Source organism: Rhinolophus hipposideros (assembly GCF_964194185.1).
Source record: "Rhinolophus hipposideros genome assembly, chromosome: 9".
Lineage (NCBI taxonomy): Eukaryota > Metazoa > Chordata > Mammalia > Chiroptera > Rhinolophidae > Rhinolophus > Rhinolophus hipposideros.
Genome location: NC_138055.1, coordinates 68,431,839 through 68,446,823, shown reverse-complemented (window position 1 = coordinate 68,446,823; position 14,985 = coordinate 68,431,839). Strand labels below are relative to the sequence as shown.

The 14,985-nt window shown below is 33.4% G+C and overlaps 1 protein-coding gene across 2 annotated transcripts in view; it reads right to left on the bottom strand.

The window, feature by feature from the left end:
• Positions 1-14,985, bottom strand: part of TRHDE (thyrotropin releasing hormone degrading enzyme) — a 365,816-nt gene that overhangs the window by 79,042 nt on the left and 271,789 nt on the right. For both annotated transcript variants that reach the window (XM_081060435.1, XM_081060436.1), the window contains 2 exons: positions 4,622-4,687; positions 3,755-3,942 (listed from right to left, as the gene is read on the bottom strand). In XM_081060435.1, the coding sequence (XP_080916561.1) occupies positions 3,755-3,942; positions 4,622-4,687 (254 nt within the window). The remainder of the gene's footprint in view (positions 1-3,754; positions 3,943-4,621; positions 4,688-14,985) is intronic.

Sequence of the window (14,985 nt, the reverse complement as noted above, 5' to 3'; positions counted from 1 at the left end):
CAAGAAATATATAAAACTGAAGATGTTCTAAAATCCTCAAGGATAAATGTTTCTTTTTTTGTAGCATGGTCATAAAATATTTGTGAAACATTATTTGCCTCTAATATAAAGAAACTTATAATTTGCATGTATTTAAACTATATTCTTCCAAATAATGAAACTAGAAATTATGATAAAAATTGATATAGTTCAATGTTACCAAAATTCTCTAAAGTACCGGAAAAACAGATTCATATCAATACTTTTATGTTGCTTACAGAAATTCCACATACATACAAGAAACCTTCCTAAATGGCAATCATTGTATTGCATAGCTGTTCATATGCAAAAAAAGCTACCTATTAGGTATTGGGTTAAAAACACCGGGCATTTTGAAAACTGTTAAAAGAGATGTCTATATATTTCCTAAGAATGTTTCTGTTCTCTATTCCACATGTCTGTATGTATATGTATGTATGTACACATACAAGCACACAACCAAAATCTATACTTTGTCACAAAGACAAAATAAAAATTACGAATTACTAAGCATAACTGAAATTTGTATTCACTTCTGAATTGCTGTGCTATCAATGCTATATGTTATTTTTCATAACTTTCCCAATAAGTATTTAGTCTTTTCACAAATTTCATTTGAAAATCAAAGAAACCATAATAATTATGCTGTTTTATGATTACGACTTAAAAAGCTGGAAGACACTGAACACTGTTGAGCAAAGAACTCTGCATGGTATGCTGTAAAGAAATCTAAGACTGCAATGGGTTATACTTAAAAAGAGACTAGAAAAAAGTACTTGAGAACTTAGATTGTAGCCCAACTGTGTAAGTTTAACTTGACTTTTAGTCAACTCATTTTATGCAGAAAAAAACAAAACCAAATTTTATTCCAAGAGACCCTCAAGATTTTTTTTTCTTTAATAGTCCCTGGTACTATCCCTTATCATCATTCAAATTTTTATAATAAAGCAATGTTTAGTCTCATTATGTTAAGGTAGAAAAGAATATATACGTATTTAGCTTGAGTGAGAAATATTTTTGTAAAAAAATTGTACCAATATTTGTAAAGCATTAGTGTATATGCCATGAATAATTGTTCAGAAATTACTCTCATCAGGTCAATAACAAAAGGAAAATATGTCTGTAGAGACAAATATAATTCTCTGTAGCACAGGACTCTGAGAAGTGTCTGAGGAAACATTACTGAACATTGCAGTGTATTAACTTTATAAAGGAAAAAAGCTATAAAAATTCACAACTTCCCAAATTCTCAAATTCCAGCAAATATTGTACTCACTTTTACGTATCAACTAACTTTTTACAATTATTAGTTACGTAAAGATTTCTTTTTCTGAGCTGTAATATAGTAGCTACTACACATAAACCATAATCACTGTATACATTAAAAATGGTCTAGGCATGCTGTAGTGATATTCCTTCACAAAATCCAAGACAAAGAATTAATTATACTGGCTCTGAAAATATCTACAATTCACAGGATTTTTGGCATAGATGAGCACTATGTTTTATTACATCAAGAGTTTGTATTATACAATAAAGATCTAGGAAGGCTATATATAAAAGGTAGATAGAATTGTATTAAAGCTCTGACCACAATGTTACAGTGAATTAAATGATCAACAATATAAAATTGAATACTAAATTTTCTACTGGAAGCTCTATTATTTCAAAATAGACAGAAAACAATTTTTTGAGATTAATGTGACGCCATGTATTACCTTACCCTTAATATTTTATACACCAAGTTCTCAGGGTTCAAATCATCTATATGATTTTATAACTCCAGCAGAAGCAAAGCTCTATAGATGTTACATATAGTTATACAGCCTAGGAGAAACTTTTCCTTTAAAGGATCAGCTCGTGGCTGATAGCATCTGATGCGTGTTATAGGTTGACAGAGTATTTTTTGTTCAAAATTTGTTCTGTCATCTGCATGTCCTTTATGTTTTACTGCATCAGTGATGCTTGTATCAAACTAATTATTCTCAAAGGCATGGCTGAATCTCTCTAACTTTGCCACAGTCAAGTAGTTTTTATGTATTTGCTGGCAAGGCCAGGGTTTATGCCTAAGCGGTTTAGCCTGGAGCCAGTTTAGCAGAAGCAGCATTTGGTAGCTGTGGGGAATCCTGGCTGTATGAAGAAGTGTTGACAGATGGACAACACGGATGGACGTTGAGAATATCATGCTAAACAAAATAAGACAGAGGGAAAAAAGTCAAAAACCATATGATTTCACTCATATGTTGGATATAAAACTGAAAGCAACAAATGAACAAACAAGAGAAACACACAAACAAAAACTCATAGACACATACAACATATGGTGGCTACAAGAGGGGAATGGGGGTGGGGGGAGGATGAATAGAGTAAAGGGGGTCAAATATACGGTGATGGAAAGAGACTTGACTTGGATGGTGAATAGACAATGCAATACACAGATGATGTATTATAGACTTGCATCCTTGAAACCTGTATAATTTTGTTAATTGATGTCACCCAAACACATTTAATAAACTTAAAAAAAATAAAGTGCTGACAGACCCGGACCCTAATAGTGTGGCAGGGTGGCAGGGTAATTAATATGTATTCCATGGGAGCAGATAGACTGCAAGGGCAGTTTGTTGAAGACCATATATATATAAACAAGACACAAAACACTAAGAAAACATGAAGTAGAAAAGAAACATATATATATCAGGAGATTTAAGACAATGCTTTCCTAAATGGGATTCCAAACTTAGTCACCAGTAAGCATTAATGAATTTCTCTTCTACTCGTAATCCAGCTGGGAGAGAGGCTACTACTTGGGAATGATTTCCATTTTTCTTAGTAATAACAAAGAAAACTTAATGCATGCCCTAGATGCTGGTGAGTGATAAAGTCAGACTCCTAATATTCCAAGGTCATAGGAGGTAGCATGACCAACCTAGTCCAAACACCTCATTTTATTTATTAATTGTAACCCTCCTTATCCCACCAATCTCTTAATAGGGCACCTAATAAAAATGAAATTGAGGGATAAAGGTCTACTATCTTTCCTTGGCTTGGCCTTTAATAAGACATAAAACACTAAGAAAACATGAACTAGAAAAGAAACACATGGTGCTGAATTATCAGTAATGAAATAATTTCAAAAGTAAGTTATCAAAATTCTATGTATGTTGTCTTTTTAGTGGTTTAAAACACTAAAAATGAGGGAAGGGAACATATTTTATACTAAGTGGCATTGATACTTAGACTATTTTGAAAGGAATGTAGTTCGTGTTCCTTTGGCTCAAATACTATTTAGTCTAATTTTGTTTGTTTGTTTGTTTGTTTGTTTGTTTGAATGCATCTTCCTGGATTGTTAGTTTCTGTTTTCATCTGTTATAAATCACGGTTTGCTCAATTCCATTTAATTCACTTCATTGCATCTTAACTTTCTTGAATTTAATTCAACAAACATTTACAGAGAAAAGTAAATAATTACATATTATTTTCTTAAATCATCATGATAATTTAAATGCTGTTTTCCTAAACAAAATAACTTTGGTGTGCTGTTATCTTGCTGGTGAAAACATCTTGAAATGTAAAAGAGTAAAAGAGGAATCAAAATGAAAATACCATATGTAAATAAATCAAAAGATTTCACTTACAAAATTTCAGAATTGTTACCAATGCTTTCCAAACTATGAAAAAATGTGAAGTAAGACATAAGAATTAAAGCAATTTTTTCATGTAAAAAAAAGTGTTGTACCTGTTATTTTGCAGTGCAAGTGCTTTCGTTTTAGTACTGATGTCATAAATAAAATGTTGTTGGGTAATTATAATCCAATTTTCTGCTGTTGCATTTCCCAAGATGGTGATGACAGGATAACCCATCTGGAGTGTCCATTGATCCATTACTTCTTGTATGTTTACATATTTTCCATTTCTTTTTAATGCCTTTATAACAAAAATTGTATAAATTAGTTTTATAAATTTAAATTATAAACATAATTAACGTTGAACCATTTTCACTTTTACCTTTATGATCTACCTAAACATGAAAAACATTTAAATCAGTGAAGTTAATGTTAGTAAAATTAATCCTCTTGCCTTAAGTTAATCTTTATATATATACATATATATGTACATATACATACACACACACACATACACATACATATATATATGAAAGCTTTATTAACATTAAAGATTTTACTTAATGGAAGATAAGACATGTTTTTTTGTTGTTGTTAGAGCAAGTACTTGCAAGTATTATTAATTACCCCCAGTATGTCTAGTATCAAATTTAAATATTCATTATTCATATATAGAAAAACAATTTATTTAAAACATCAATATCTGACAACATATTAAAATTATATTTCAGAAGTATTGTCATGTTGAAAGTAGGCAAGATATATTTTACTACCATTTGTAGTTTAAGTAATTTTAAAACTCATTATCTTTATAATATATATGTAATATATCAAAAATAAAACAAGAAAGCAATATCAGCAAAAGAAAAGTATTAAAAGCAAAAGCAAGCTGTCAGTAGCAATAAAAGTTAAGACTGTTTTATAAACTCAATTCAAATATTCAAGAAGAGGTTTTGATATTGGAGTTTTCTATACTTTACCTCTGATAGTGTATTCCAGAGATCATTTCTGGCTGCATTGCCATACTTATGAATGGTTAAATAATCCTGCAAAGAGTGCAAAACCGTAATTACAATTCAAAGGCTAAGCACTTTCCAGTAAATGTATTTATTTCTCAATTCAATTAACCATTTCCATTTGTTGGAATTGCATTAACACTAAAAGAAAGACATGCAGAAAGATGAAGAATCTCATTTTAAAATATTCCAAAAAGATTTAACTACAGCACATATCTTAATTAAATCATCAAACAATCTTTTAGAAATTAATAATCTTTAAAAATTATTTCAGAGCCATAATCACTCCTTATGGATTTCCAGGGTCAAAGATCTTCCTCTAATTTAGCAAGTCAACTTCAGGCAGCTCTCAAGAAACTATCTCTGCAGCGAAATACATTAGGCAAAACTTTCTGTCAAGCTTTCATGTTGAAATTTTTTGTTTTGTTTTCTTTTGTTTTATGGAATAATAACAAACAGAATACTGCCTGATTATGCAGATGTGAAGAGGGATTTCTTTACCAAAAGAGCGGTGACTTTCTCCACAACCTGTCTAGTTCCCTAGTCTTTCTTCAGAGAACAGTCTGCCTAATACAAAAATGATACGTACTTATTTCCAGGAGTTTGAAACATATATTAATATGTAATAAGAAAAGTCTAAGTTTATTTAATATGTTTGGGCTTAGGACTTCCCATTTCCCATTTTCAATCATGAGTAGTTAGACCTACACCCTTTCTATCTGATTCATTCTCTGAAGCATGGTTTATGTCACTACAAATGTGCTATTTAGTTATGGCTACTTGACATTATCTTTTTCTGAATCCAAAGTAGAAAAATGAATAGAAAGCAGTGTTTTATATTATAAAACAGACAGTCTCTTCCTTCATTTGAAATACCATTATCTCTATAACATGTAGGTAGTAGACAAAATCCTAATTTACATCACAGAACTAAAGCTAAAAAAAAAAATGCTGACTCCTTTCATTACTTTATGTAGAGTGGAATACTTCGGGGATAATTAAAGTTGGGAAAGCAAATTTTCTGAAATACAAATTACAGCACCTGTGACAAATTCAGCTTTGTTGGCAACTCACAGCCCAGCAAATGGCAACGCCCACTCTAACGGACTCCTAGAAATGCAGTGTCCAACAGTAGCTTAGCAACCACAAATTCGTCATCATCATCAGGTGTTATGAATAACTTTATTGAAAAAACTACAACCCTGAATAACCAATCTGAATCCCAATTTTGGCTTTGAAAAAACCATCTGAGGCATTTTCATTTAGAACCCAGGGACCTGGGTTTACATAAATTATTTCAGATTTAATTGTCTGAATAATCTTTTATGCTTTTTTAGCCCTTACATGAATAAATTTGGGAACATTGGGAATTATGAAACATAAATTTGAGTTGTATTTTAGTGATACTATAATAAAAAAGGGTTAAAATTAGAACTATTTATTACTGATTTCTATTTATGCATAGTGCTTTTAGGATAATCCAAAAGAGGGAACAAAGGAATACTATATGGACCCTGAAAGGTCTGGTACATAACTATATATTTCTCTTCATAGACAGGTCATAAAAATCCAACTGTTCATGATATGAGTTGACTTTGGCCCAATACTGATCATCAACTCGAATTCTTGGTCCCCTCCCCTATTCAGAATGAAATAGAAATTTACATCAAGCAGGCTAAAATGGCAAACTTTGAAGCTAAGGAGGCAGCTCCAACTTGCCTTCCTAGTATTCAGGGCAACAGCATATCTTCTTGGACTCCCAGCTGTCCCAGTTTTTGGATGTTAATGGAATTCTATATATGTCAACTCTTTTTTCCAAAAATAGCCCCAAATGTTTTCGTTAGTTATTGCAGTCATCTTCTTGTACAAAAATAGTCATATATTCAATTAATGAAATTTTGCTTTCTTTTTGTAGAATTACAAAGAAATTTGAAAAATAGTAAATGTGTTTTTTTTTATAATCAATCATTTATTTATTCACTTATTCCAGAAAATGTACAGTACACTTTGCATGTGCCAAGTAGCTTTCTAGGTGCTGGGCAAACAGTGTTGGAGAAAAGTTTACTGAGAACAACTGCAAATATTGAGATGTGATTTGTGGGGGGAAGGTTTCTGTGACTGAAACTGTAGTAGTCTTAGTACAATAATCACTTGAGAAGATGAATTCTAACATCTGGTATATAATTAAACAAGTTCCTTTTTAACCTACAACGAATGTGGAAATGGCTGGAGTTATGAATTTGAAATGAAAATTTGTTTATATTTTAAGTGTATGAAAGTCAACCAGCGATTTGACATTATGATATAAAGTAAAAGAATGTTTTAATATTAACTGTAAAAAGAATCATGGGTTCTCTACACAAACTATTTCAGAAATAGCAAAGCTGTTGAAAAGAATAAAACAAAGATGACCACTAGAATAATCTTGTTGGGACATAACCAACAATATAAACTGACTAAAAGTTAAAAGCATGTTAAGCAAAAGTGTTTTCTGATATATGGAGTGCAGGCTAGATGACTGTTGCAATCCCAAGCATCCCATTTCAGACATGATATGACACATAGGAAAGAGACAGAATGTCTTCCTGAGAATCTGTTTTTAAGTATCAGGAAAACTTCCTCTTGAATGCTGCATCAAATCCCCATATTTCCCACTTGTCAGAATTGCATCAAGTGCTCTAGCCGAAATCTGTTAATTAAGCTTTAGGGAGAACTGTGTTGGATGGACAAGGCAGGGGGACTCCGTCGTGTGAAGTACATGGTTGTATAGAAGAGTGAGAACCTGAACAAAATCAGAATTCAATTAGTAAGAAAGAAGAGACTAGCTATGGGTAGACCATAGCAGTGTTTCCTCCGATAAGACAGGAGATACAAATCTGGGCCTCAGTACCACTGGGAGGTAGGACCCCTTCCACGTGTAAGACTAGTCTAGGAAATGTCACTTAAATTCAGGCACCGATTTTTCTGACTAGGTGACAAGAAGGCTGAAGCAGGGGTTTGAAATATTGTTCCTTTGTGTTAAGAACAACTGTACTTCAAAAAATCTGTAGTGGGAATTTGTCATTCTTTTGATTTTTTCAGCATTTAAACCCTACATATATATGGGGGCAATAACTCGCTGTGGAATCCTGGAAGAAAGTGAGGGCTCTGCCTCCCACTTGAAATGGAAAGAACAAACTTCTAAAAGTTCTCTCTCCACTCTCCCTGATTAAAGCATGGACCTGTGCCCTGGTCTCAGAGAATGGATAGGTACTTCGTCCCAGGACTGTGAATCCTACACAATCAGTGCCAAGAAGCAGGAACAGTTAAGAGATTATTCGCTATGAAGGCAACATTGAGGTTCCACAGGTAGCCAGGCTATGGCAGCAACTGAACCAGCCACTCATGTGGCACGAACATGGCCAGGTTTCTTAATTTCTGAGTCTCCTTTAGTTCCTATTATCTGTTTTCTAAGCCCGATTCTTCAGCCTTCCCAAAGATTCCAAAGGCTACCCTACTATGTTGCCAATCAATTCCTTTTTGCTTAACTTAGAGTTTGTTTCTGTTGCTTACAACCCTAAACCTGGACTTACACGATAATGGATGATATAAAAAACAAATAAAGACATTTTAAATGTTATTGTTAACCTCAGAAAGGAAAATAGAAATGATTTCTCACAACATATACAAAAAGGAAGAAAAGAAAAAAAAGAAAAACAAAGAACACCCAGTTCTATTTAGTAAATCTACTAGTCTTTCATTGTGTTATGAACTGTGGGTAAGGAGGCTGGAAGGGTAGAGGCAGACACCCTCTGCAGACAGGAGTGTACATGAGTAACAAAACAAAAAAATAAAACGATGCAAAATTTTTGTCTTAAATCTCCTACAGCAGGGGGTTGTAAACTGGAAATCATAAGCTCTAAAATTAAATATTTGTAAGTGTGTGCATTATTAGAGTAAAGCTATCTGAAAGGGATTCATTCACAAAAACAAAAGCTGCCAGATCACAGCAATGTCACGCAAGGATTGAATAAAACCCATATGAAGCGTGGCCCGTGCACTTCAGAGGATGTTCCCACATTCCCTGACCATGAGAAAAAGAAACAAGGAGACTAAAACAATGACAGATTAACAACTAAAACACAAGAAAGCTAAACTACAGATCAAGATGTTATTTTGGTTAATACCTGAAGACTATTCGGAGATTACGAGATAAAATGAGAAGCAAAGCATTGAAAAAGCATTATGCAGAATAAAAGAATGTTTACATTTTCATTCTATTCAATAAGAACCAAGGATGAAAAGACACAAGTAATTATTCAACTTTTGTTATTAAATTATGACAAATTTTCAAGGAGGAAACCCAGTAAAACAGAAACCATTACCAAACTTTTTGAGGTATAACAGTTTCTGGCCACCAGACACAATAAAAAAAGAAGTGGAATTTAGGAAAAAAAGTTATTTGAATACATAGAACAACAGTAATTGAAAAGTCAGTTATATCATTGTTTTCATGCCATTTTGACTTTGATTTTTGAAATGTGTCTTTATCAGAACTTCATTTTTAGAAGTTGCTTGCTTAGAGATAGGCGTATTTGGTTATTTTTCTAGGAACAAAAATGCATTTTACATGCTTTAAACATCCATTACTCCACCTAATGAGTGTAAATTTTATAAAATCAGTAGATTTCCTTAAGAGGTTGCTAAATACACAAGATAATTAGAAAATTTAAAATCAAAACAACCTGCTAGCACGTGAAAGATTTTTTTTTGTTTATTTGTCTCAAATTCTAGACAAATGGCATCTTCTCACATCAGTGTTATTTTCACATATCTCTTACTTAGTAATTACAGATCATGCCATCAATGTCACAGCATACAGGAGAGTCACCAAATGCACAATATTGCCGCTGCTGAATTTGTACTCCATTCTGGAACAACTTGACAGCGTCCTATACCTGTCAGTGAAATAGTGTGAATGTAAGTCTGCAGGGGTGTTCTGGGGTATAAAATATCCCCACCTCTCACTTCTGCTGCTAGTTTGAAATCTCACTGATACATAAAATGAATCTATTGGTGAGACTGAAGTTTGCAAATTGCTTTTTTCTGAATGCCCTGGTAAAGGGCTTTGACCACGACAAGCTCACAAAATAGATAAATTAGATTCTAGCTGGTAAAAAAAATATACTGCCTTTTGTAAATCAAGATGCCCACTGACTGTAAGCCATGTACACGAAGTTCCCCACTTCCCCTCCTTGTCTTGTCAGGCCCCGTTGCTGGTGACCAGTTGAGAAGAAAATCCAAGTCAGTTGAGAAAGAAGTGGTGTAGACGCGAATTCTGAAAAACTCAAGAATTCAGGCTGATCTTTATCAGCCATATAATCTTGGGTAAGGTATCTTTTTTCCCAAAACCTGAATTTATTCAACTAGAAAACGTAGATAATACAGTACTTGAGCAGAATATGCACAGCTAATGACACAAAACAAGTAAAGCACTTAGAAAAATACACACCACACATAAAACCCAAAAAACTTTCGTTATTTTAAGACCAAGCTCAAGAGGGGGAAAAAAGTCTAGAGTCAACATCTTCTTCAAACTTACCTCTAAGAGAAGAAAACGTGTTCCAGAAGCCCACGGAAGGGAAATTATATAAAATAATTTGAAGAAAAAATATACAATTTTTTTTAAAAGTGAAAAATGCAAGAAAATAATTGAGACCAATGCTTCTTCAAACTTGAGGAAAACTTTGAAACCTTCCCCCACCCAAGACTGGAAAACAAAAGACAGTTGGAGGGTTCTGCAAGTTGTGGGGTCTAGCAGCCTGTTTTTTACAGAGCTCTACTGAGGGGAGAAGATCATTGGTGGGTGGCTCATGGAATGGGGGCATTAGTTAGGCTTGTGAGCACAAAATAGCCATACCTGAGTTAGCACAAAAGCAGCCAAGACAGGAATCTTCAGATGACCAGAAAGGCAAGGCTTGGAGAAGATATACACTAAACACTCAAGCGATGTGCATTGTCTCATGTCTTTCCCACTCACTCATCAACCCACTCCATGAAACCAACATGACTGCATACCAGTGTGGATGAGAACAGAGAGCTTATACCATGTGTTTTGGACTGAAAAAGTGCCCTGGAACATTCTCATATTAATGGACATGCCATAAGGGGAATTCAATAAGGACAGAGTAAATTTCCTATATGCTCAGAAATATGGGATTTCTTTTATTCGGTGTTAAAATTATATACACTTGCTAATATATTATTTACTGTTAACCTCATTCATGGCAGGTATTTGTCTATCGGGCCCTTCCATCTTCACTTCCCTGATTATCCAGCTTATATTTCATAGTTTATTTTAATCAATTTCTAGCAAATAGCCTCATCTCCTTTACAACTCTGTCCTTCAATTTTACTAGCTGGCCAAAACCCCAATCCTGGATAATACCAAGTATTTGCCTTCACCAAATCTACACTCATAGAGCTGAGCATCACAGGAGAAAGTAATGCAATTGAGCAGTTTAGCTTTATTATAAATGTGTAATTACCAAACTCAAACCAGCCCTCAATACAACCATGCCTTCCTACTCTACCTAATCCTCAAACCTCTCTAATGCCCAGCATTCCTTCACTTTCAGCTACTGGCCTTGCCTCAAAAAACACTGAAAAATAAAATTCACCAGAAAGAACTTCCTCATTTTTCCAATTTGTAAATCTCCAAATTTACTGAAAGTGTATCTCCTATCAAAAACCAGTCATTTCACCTTCTCCAGAACCAATGTCCCAGTTATCTTTTACTTCTCTAGAGTTATCAAAGTCTTTCTCTCTGTTCTCTACCAGCCTAAAACTATTATAGTATAACTGTCTCCTATCTTTAAAAACTAAACAAAACAAAAGCCTTTCTTAGCCTTTATCTCCTCTAACTACGTACCCTGTTTTTTTCTGCTCTTCCTTGGCCAATTTCTTTAAATTTTATTCTACATACACTGTATCCACCTACACATTTTCCATTCACTCTTCCACTGAAATCAGTAATTTGCAAGCTTCCAATGGAACACTTTCTCTTTATCCTTCTCCACCTCTCAGATGCATTTAACCTCACTGATCACTTTCTTAGCATGTAAATAGCTTTTTCTTAATATGAGTGACTCTATAACCTGGGTATCCTGTGTGACACTCTAGATGTTCTACTTCAGTCTCTTTTGCTGTCCCCTTCTCTTCTCTCAACCTCCACTGTTACAGCCCTTCAGGGTTTAGTCCCAGGCCTTCTACCCAGAAACCTCAGAGTCATTCTTGGGTGCCTTTTCATGCTCTCCTCTCACACCTCACTCTTCATCCAATCTATCCTTAGGTCCACTAATTCTACCTTCAAAAAACATTTCGAATCCACACATGTCTCTGTATATCTACTGCCTATTTAAGCTTCCATCATCTCTCATCTGAATATTAAAGAGTCTTCCTAATCATATTACCTGATTCTTCTCTGAGTATTCTGAGCACTGCAATCCCAACGTATTATTACAAGTAGCCACATAACTGTTTTAAATATAATGAAAACCATATCACATCCCAGTTTAAAACTGTTTAATCGCATCCCACTGCACTCAGAAGAAGACCCAATCTTCCAAACACAGTCTACTTTGGAACTGCAGATTTAGCTCCTGCCTCCTCTCCTACCTCATCCCTTATCGTTACTAACTCTACTCACCCACATCAGTTTCTTTCTTTGCCTTGAAAATACTCAGTTCTTTGCCTCAGCCCTTTGCACAAGCCCTTCCATCTTCCTTGAATGATCCCTCCTTCCCCAGCGCTTTCTCTTCCTTCAGACCCAGTATACATGTTTCTTATCAAGGAGTTCCTAAACTTCCAACTAAAGTTGCCCTACTCACCCACCCAAATGTCCTCCCAGAGCATCCTATTTTATTTCTTCCTAGAATGTAGCACATTTAATAAATATGTATTTGCTTTTTTCCTATTCAATGTCAATCTTATCCTATTATATGATTCATGAGATCAGTGGCCATATTTGCTGTGTGCAGCATGCCCTGAATATTCAGAGCTTATCATGGTATCTGACAGAGTAGGTACGCAAAAAGTATATGGAGAATAAATAAATATTGAACATATCTGTTGGATGAGCAGCAGGGATTGTAGACATAAAACTAAGCAGAGCTGGTGCAAGAGGGGGAAAGGTCGCAATTTTGGTTTATTAGCACAAAGCATTGAGAAAAGATTCTAACAACTAAAATGAGTTATTGTTCTTAAGGAAAAGATGATCTGTAAAATAATCACAGGGAGAGACCTTGAGCAAAAGAGATAAGGTGACTATAGGAGACTGATTGTAAAAAGAAAATGAGATGCAATATAACAAATGGATATCACATTTCTTTGGGTGTCATACTAACTCAGAGCTCTCTCTTCCATAGACAGAAATACAGAGGTAGATCAAAATTGAATTTCAAATGCATTTGAACCTTTTGCAAGACAGGTTCCAAGTATATAACTTGAGCTAGATCTTCAAAGCACGCCTCTTAAGACATTATTTTATAATGTGGTTTTTTTCTTAACAATAATTTTGACATTTAGATATCACAAGGAAAAAAGAATTTGTAGTAAATATGTCATGGTTTTATTTTAGGACCTTATTTTAAGACATTATTTTATAATGTGGTTTTTTTCTTAACAATAATTTTGACATTTAGATATCACAAGGAAAAAAGAAATTGTAATAAATATGTCATGGTTCATCACTTTTATTTTAGGACCATTTTACAAATTATGAAAAAGAGAATAAAATGCCAATTTTTAAATGGGTAAAAGACATGGATAAATATGTCATAAAAGACTAAATGAAAAGAGTGAAATGTGAGAATATATGAAAAAAATTTAATCCTATTTGCAATAAAAAATGCACATTTAAATATTGGAGCAATTTTTTATTTACTAAATTGGTAAGAACCTAATTTTTAAACTTTATAGGACACAAAGCTATTTTCTTAGTGTACTATAAAAAGAGAACTTTCTACCAATATATATTGGCTTAACATTTTGGAAGAAAAATTCATAATGTTTCCAGAAATGTATGTGAAGAAACAATGAAAATATTATGAGAAAAATCTGTAACTTAAGGATTATTACAATATTGTTTGTTTAATAAAAGTTGAAAAGCATTCTACATGTTCACAGACAAGAAAAAAACTAAATAGTATGATACATCTATGCCCTGTTACTAGTATTAAATGATGTAATAAAATTATCAAGCAATTATGAAATTGTTTTAATGATTGTTTTTCCACAAGGGAAAAATATCTTCCCAACTAAGAAGACTTTTGTAGTGTCAAAACTTGCAACATTGCCAAATATGTAGTTCTAGGCTATTACATGAACATTCCTAAAAGAGAACATAAAATAAGAGAAGAAATAAACTAAAAGAGAAAAAGAAGGAAAACTGCTGATGCAAGAGCTAAATACGTTGGAGAAATATGTCTCTAAGTCAAGTTTATTATACTTATGAACTAGCAATCAAAGCAAATGGTTGTCTTCAAGGAGTGAGAGACAGTTTGCAGGGGTACCCAAGTGTTTGCATATTTAAAGATCAGTATGCATTTTCATACATACCAACACACAACTAGGTCCACCCATCAGCCAACGTGTCTAATAATTTCACAGATACATTTTAAATAAAGTTATCAAAAACATAATTTTATAGTACCAACCCTATTAGCTAATAATAAATGTATAATATATCATGAACATTTAACAAACAGGTAAAAGCAAACCAGTAAACATAAATGTATAAGGTTTCTCACTGAGCTGGGTAAATGCCAGCAGGACGACAAAATGGAGATACGTGTCTTTAAGAATAAGAGCTTTTTAGTTAATGCTTTCTAGTCAGAGTGGTCAGTTAACAACATTTAATTCAGGGGCAAATAATGAAGATTCAGTATGTGGCTGTCTATAAACAAACTAATAGAAACTAATGAATAAAAGTAATTTCTGATTCACAAATATGACTAGCCATTGCTATATAATATTTAAAAGTACTTGCTTATGTATTGGAGCTAGTATGCTTAATTCTGAAATCTACGGCGTCTTTTAAAATTAATATTTTTCCCTCTATAATATGCTCATTAATTTTAGCTTTATAGTTAGATCTTAAACAAAATTAATGCTAATTAAGTTAAATACAATGATTAAGCACCAGAAATGATAACATTACTTTTCATATGGCATTGAGTGATCACAACAAATTGTTATCAAGTGTTAACTGTTTCTACCTACAGCATATCTAAACTGCAAAAGCAATTTAAATGAAACACAGAGAAGTTGAGCAAAAACTGTCTACGGTC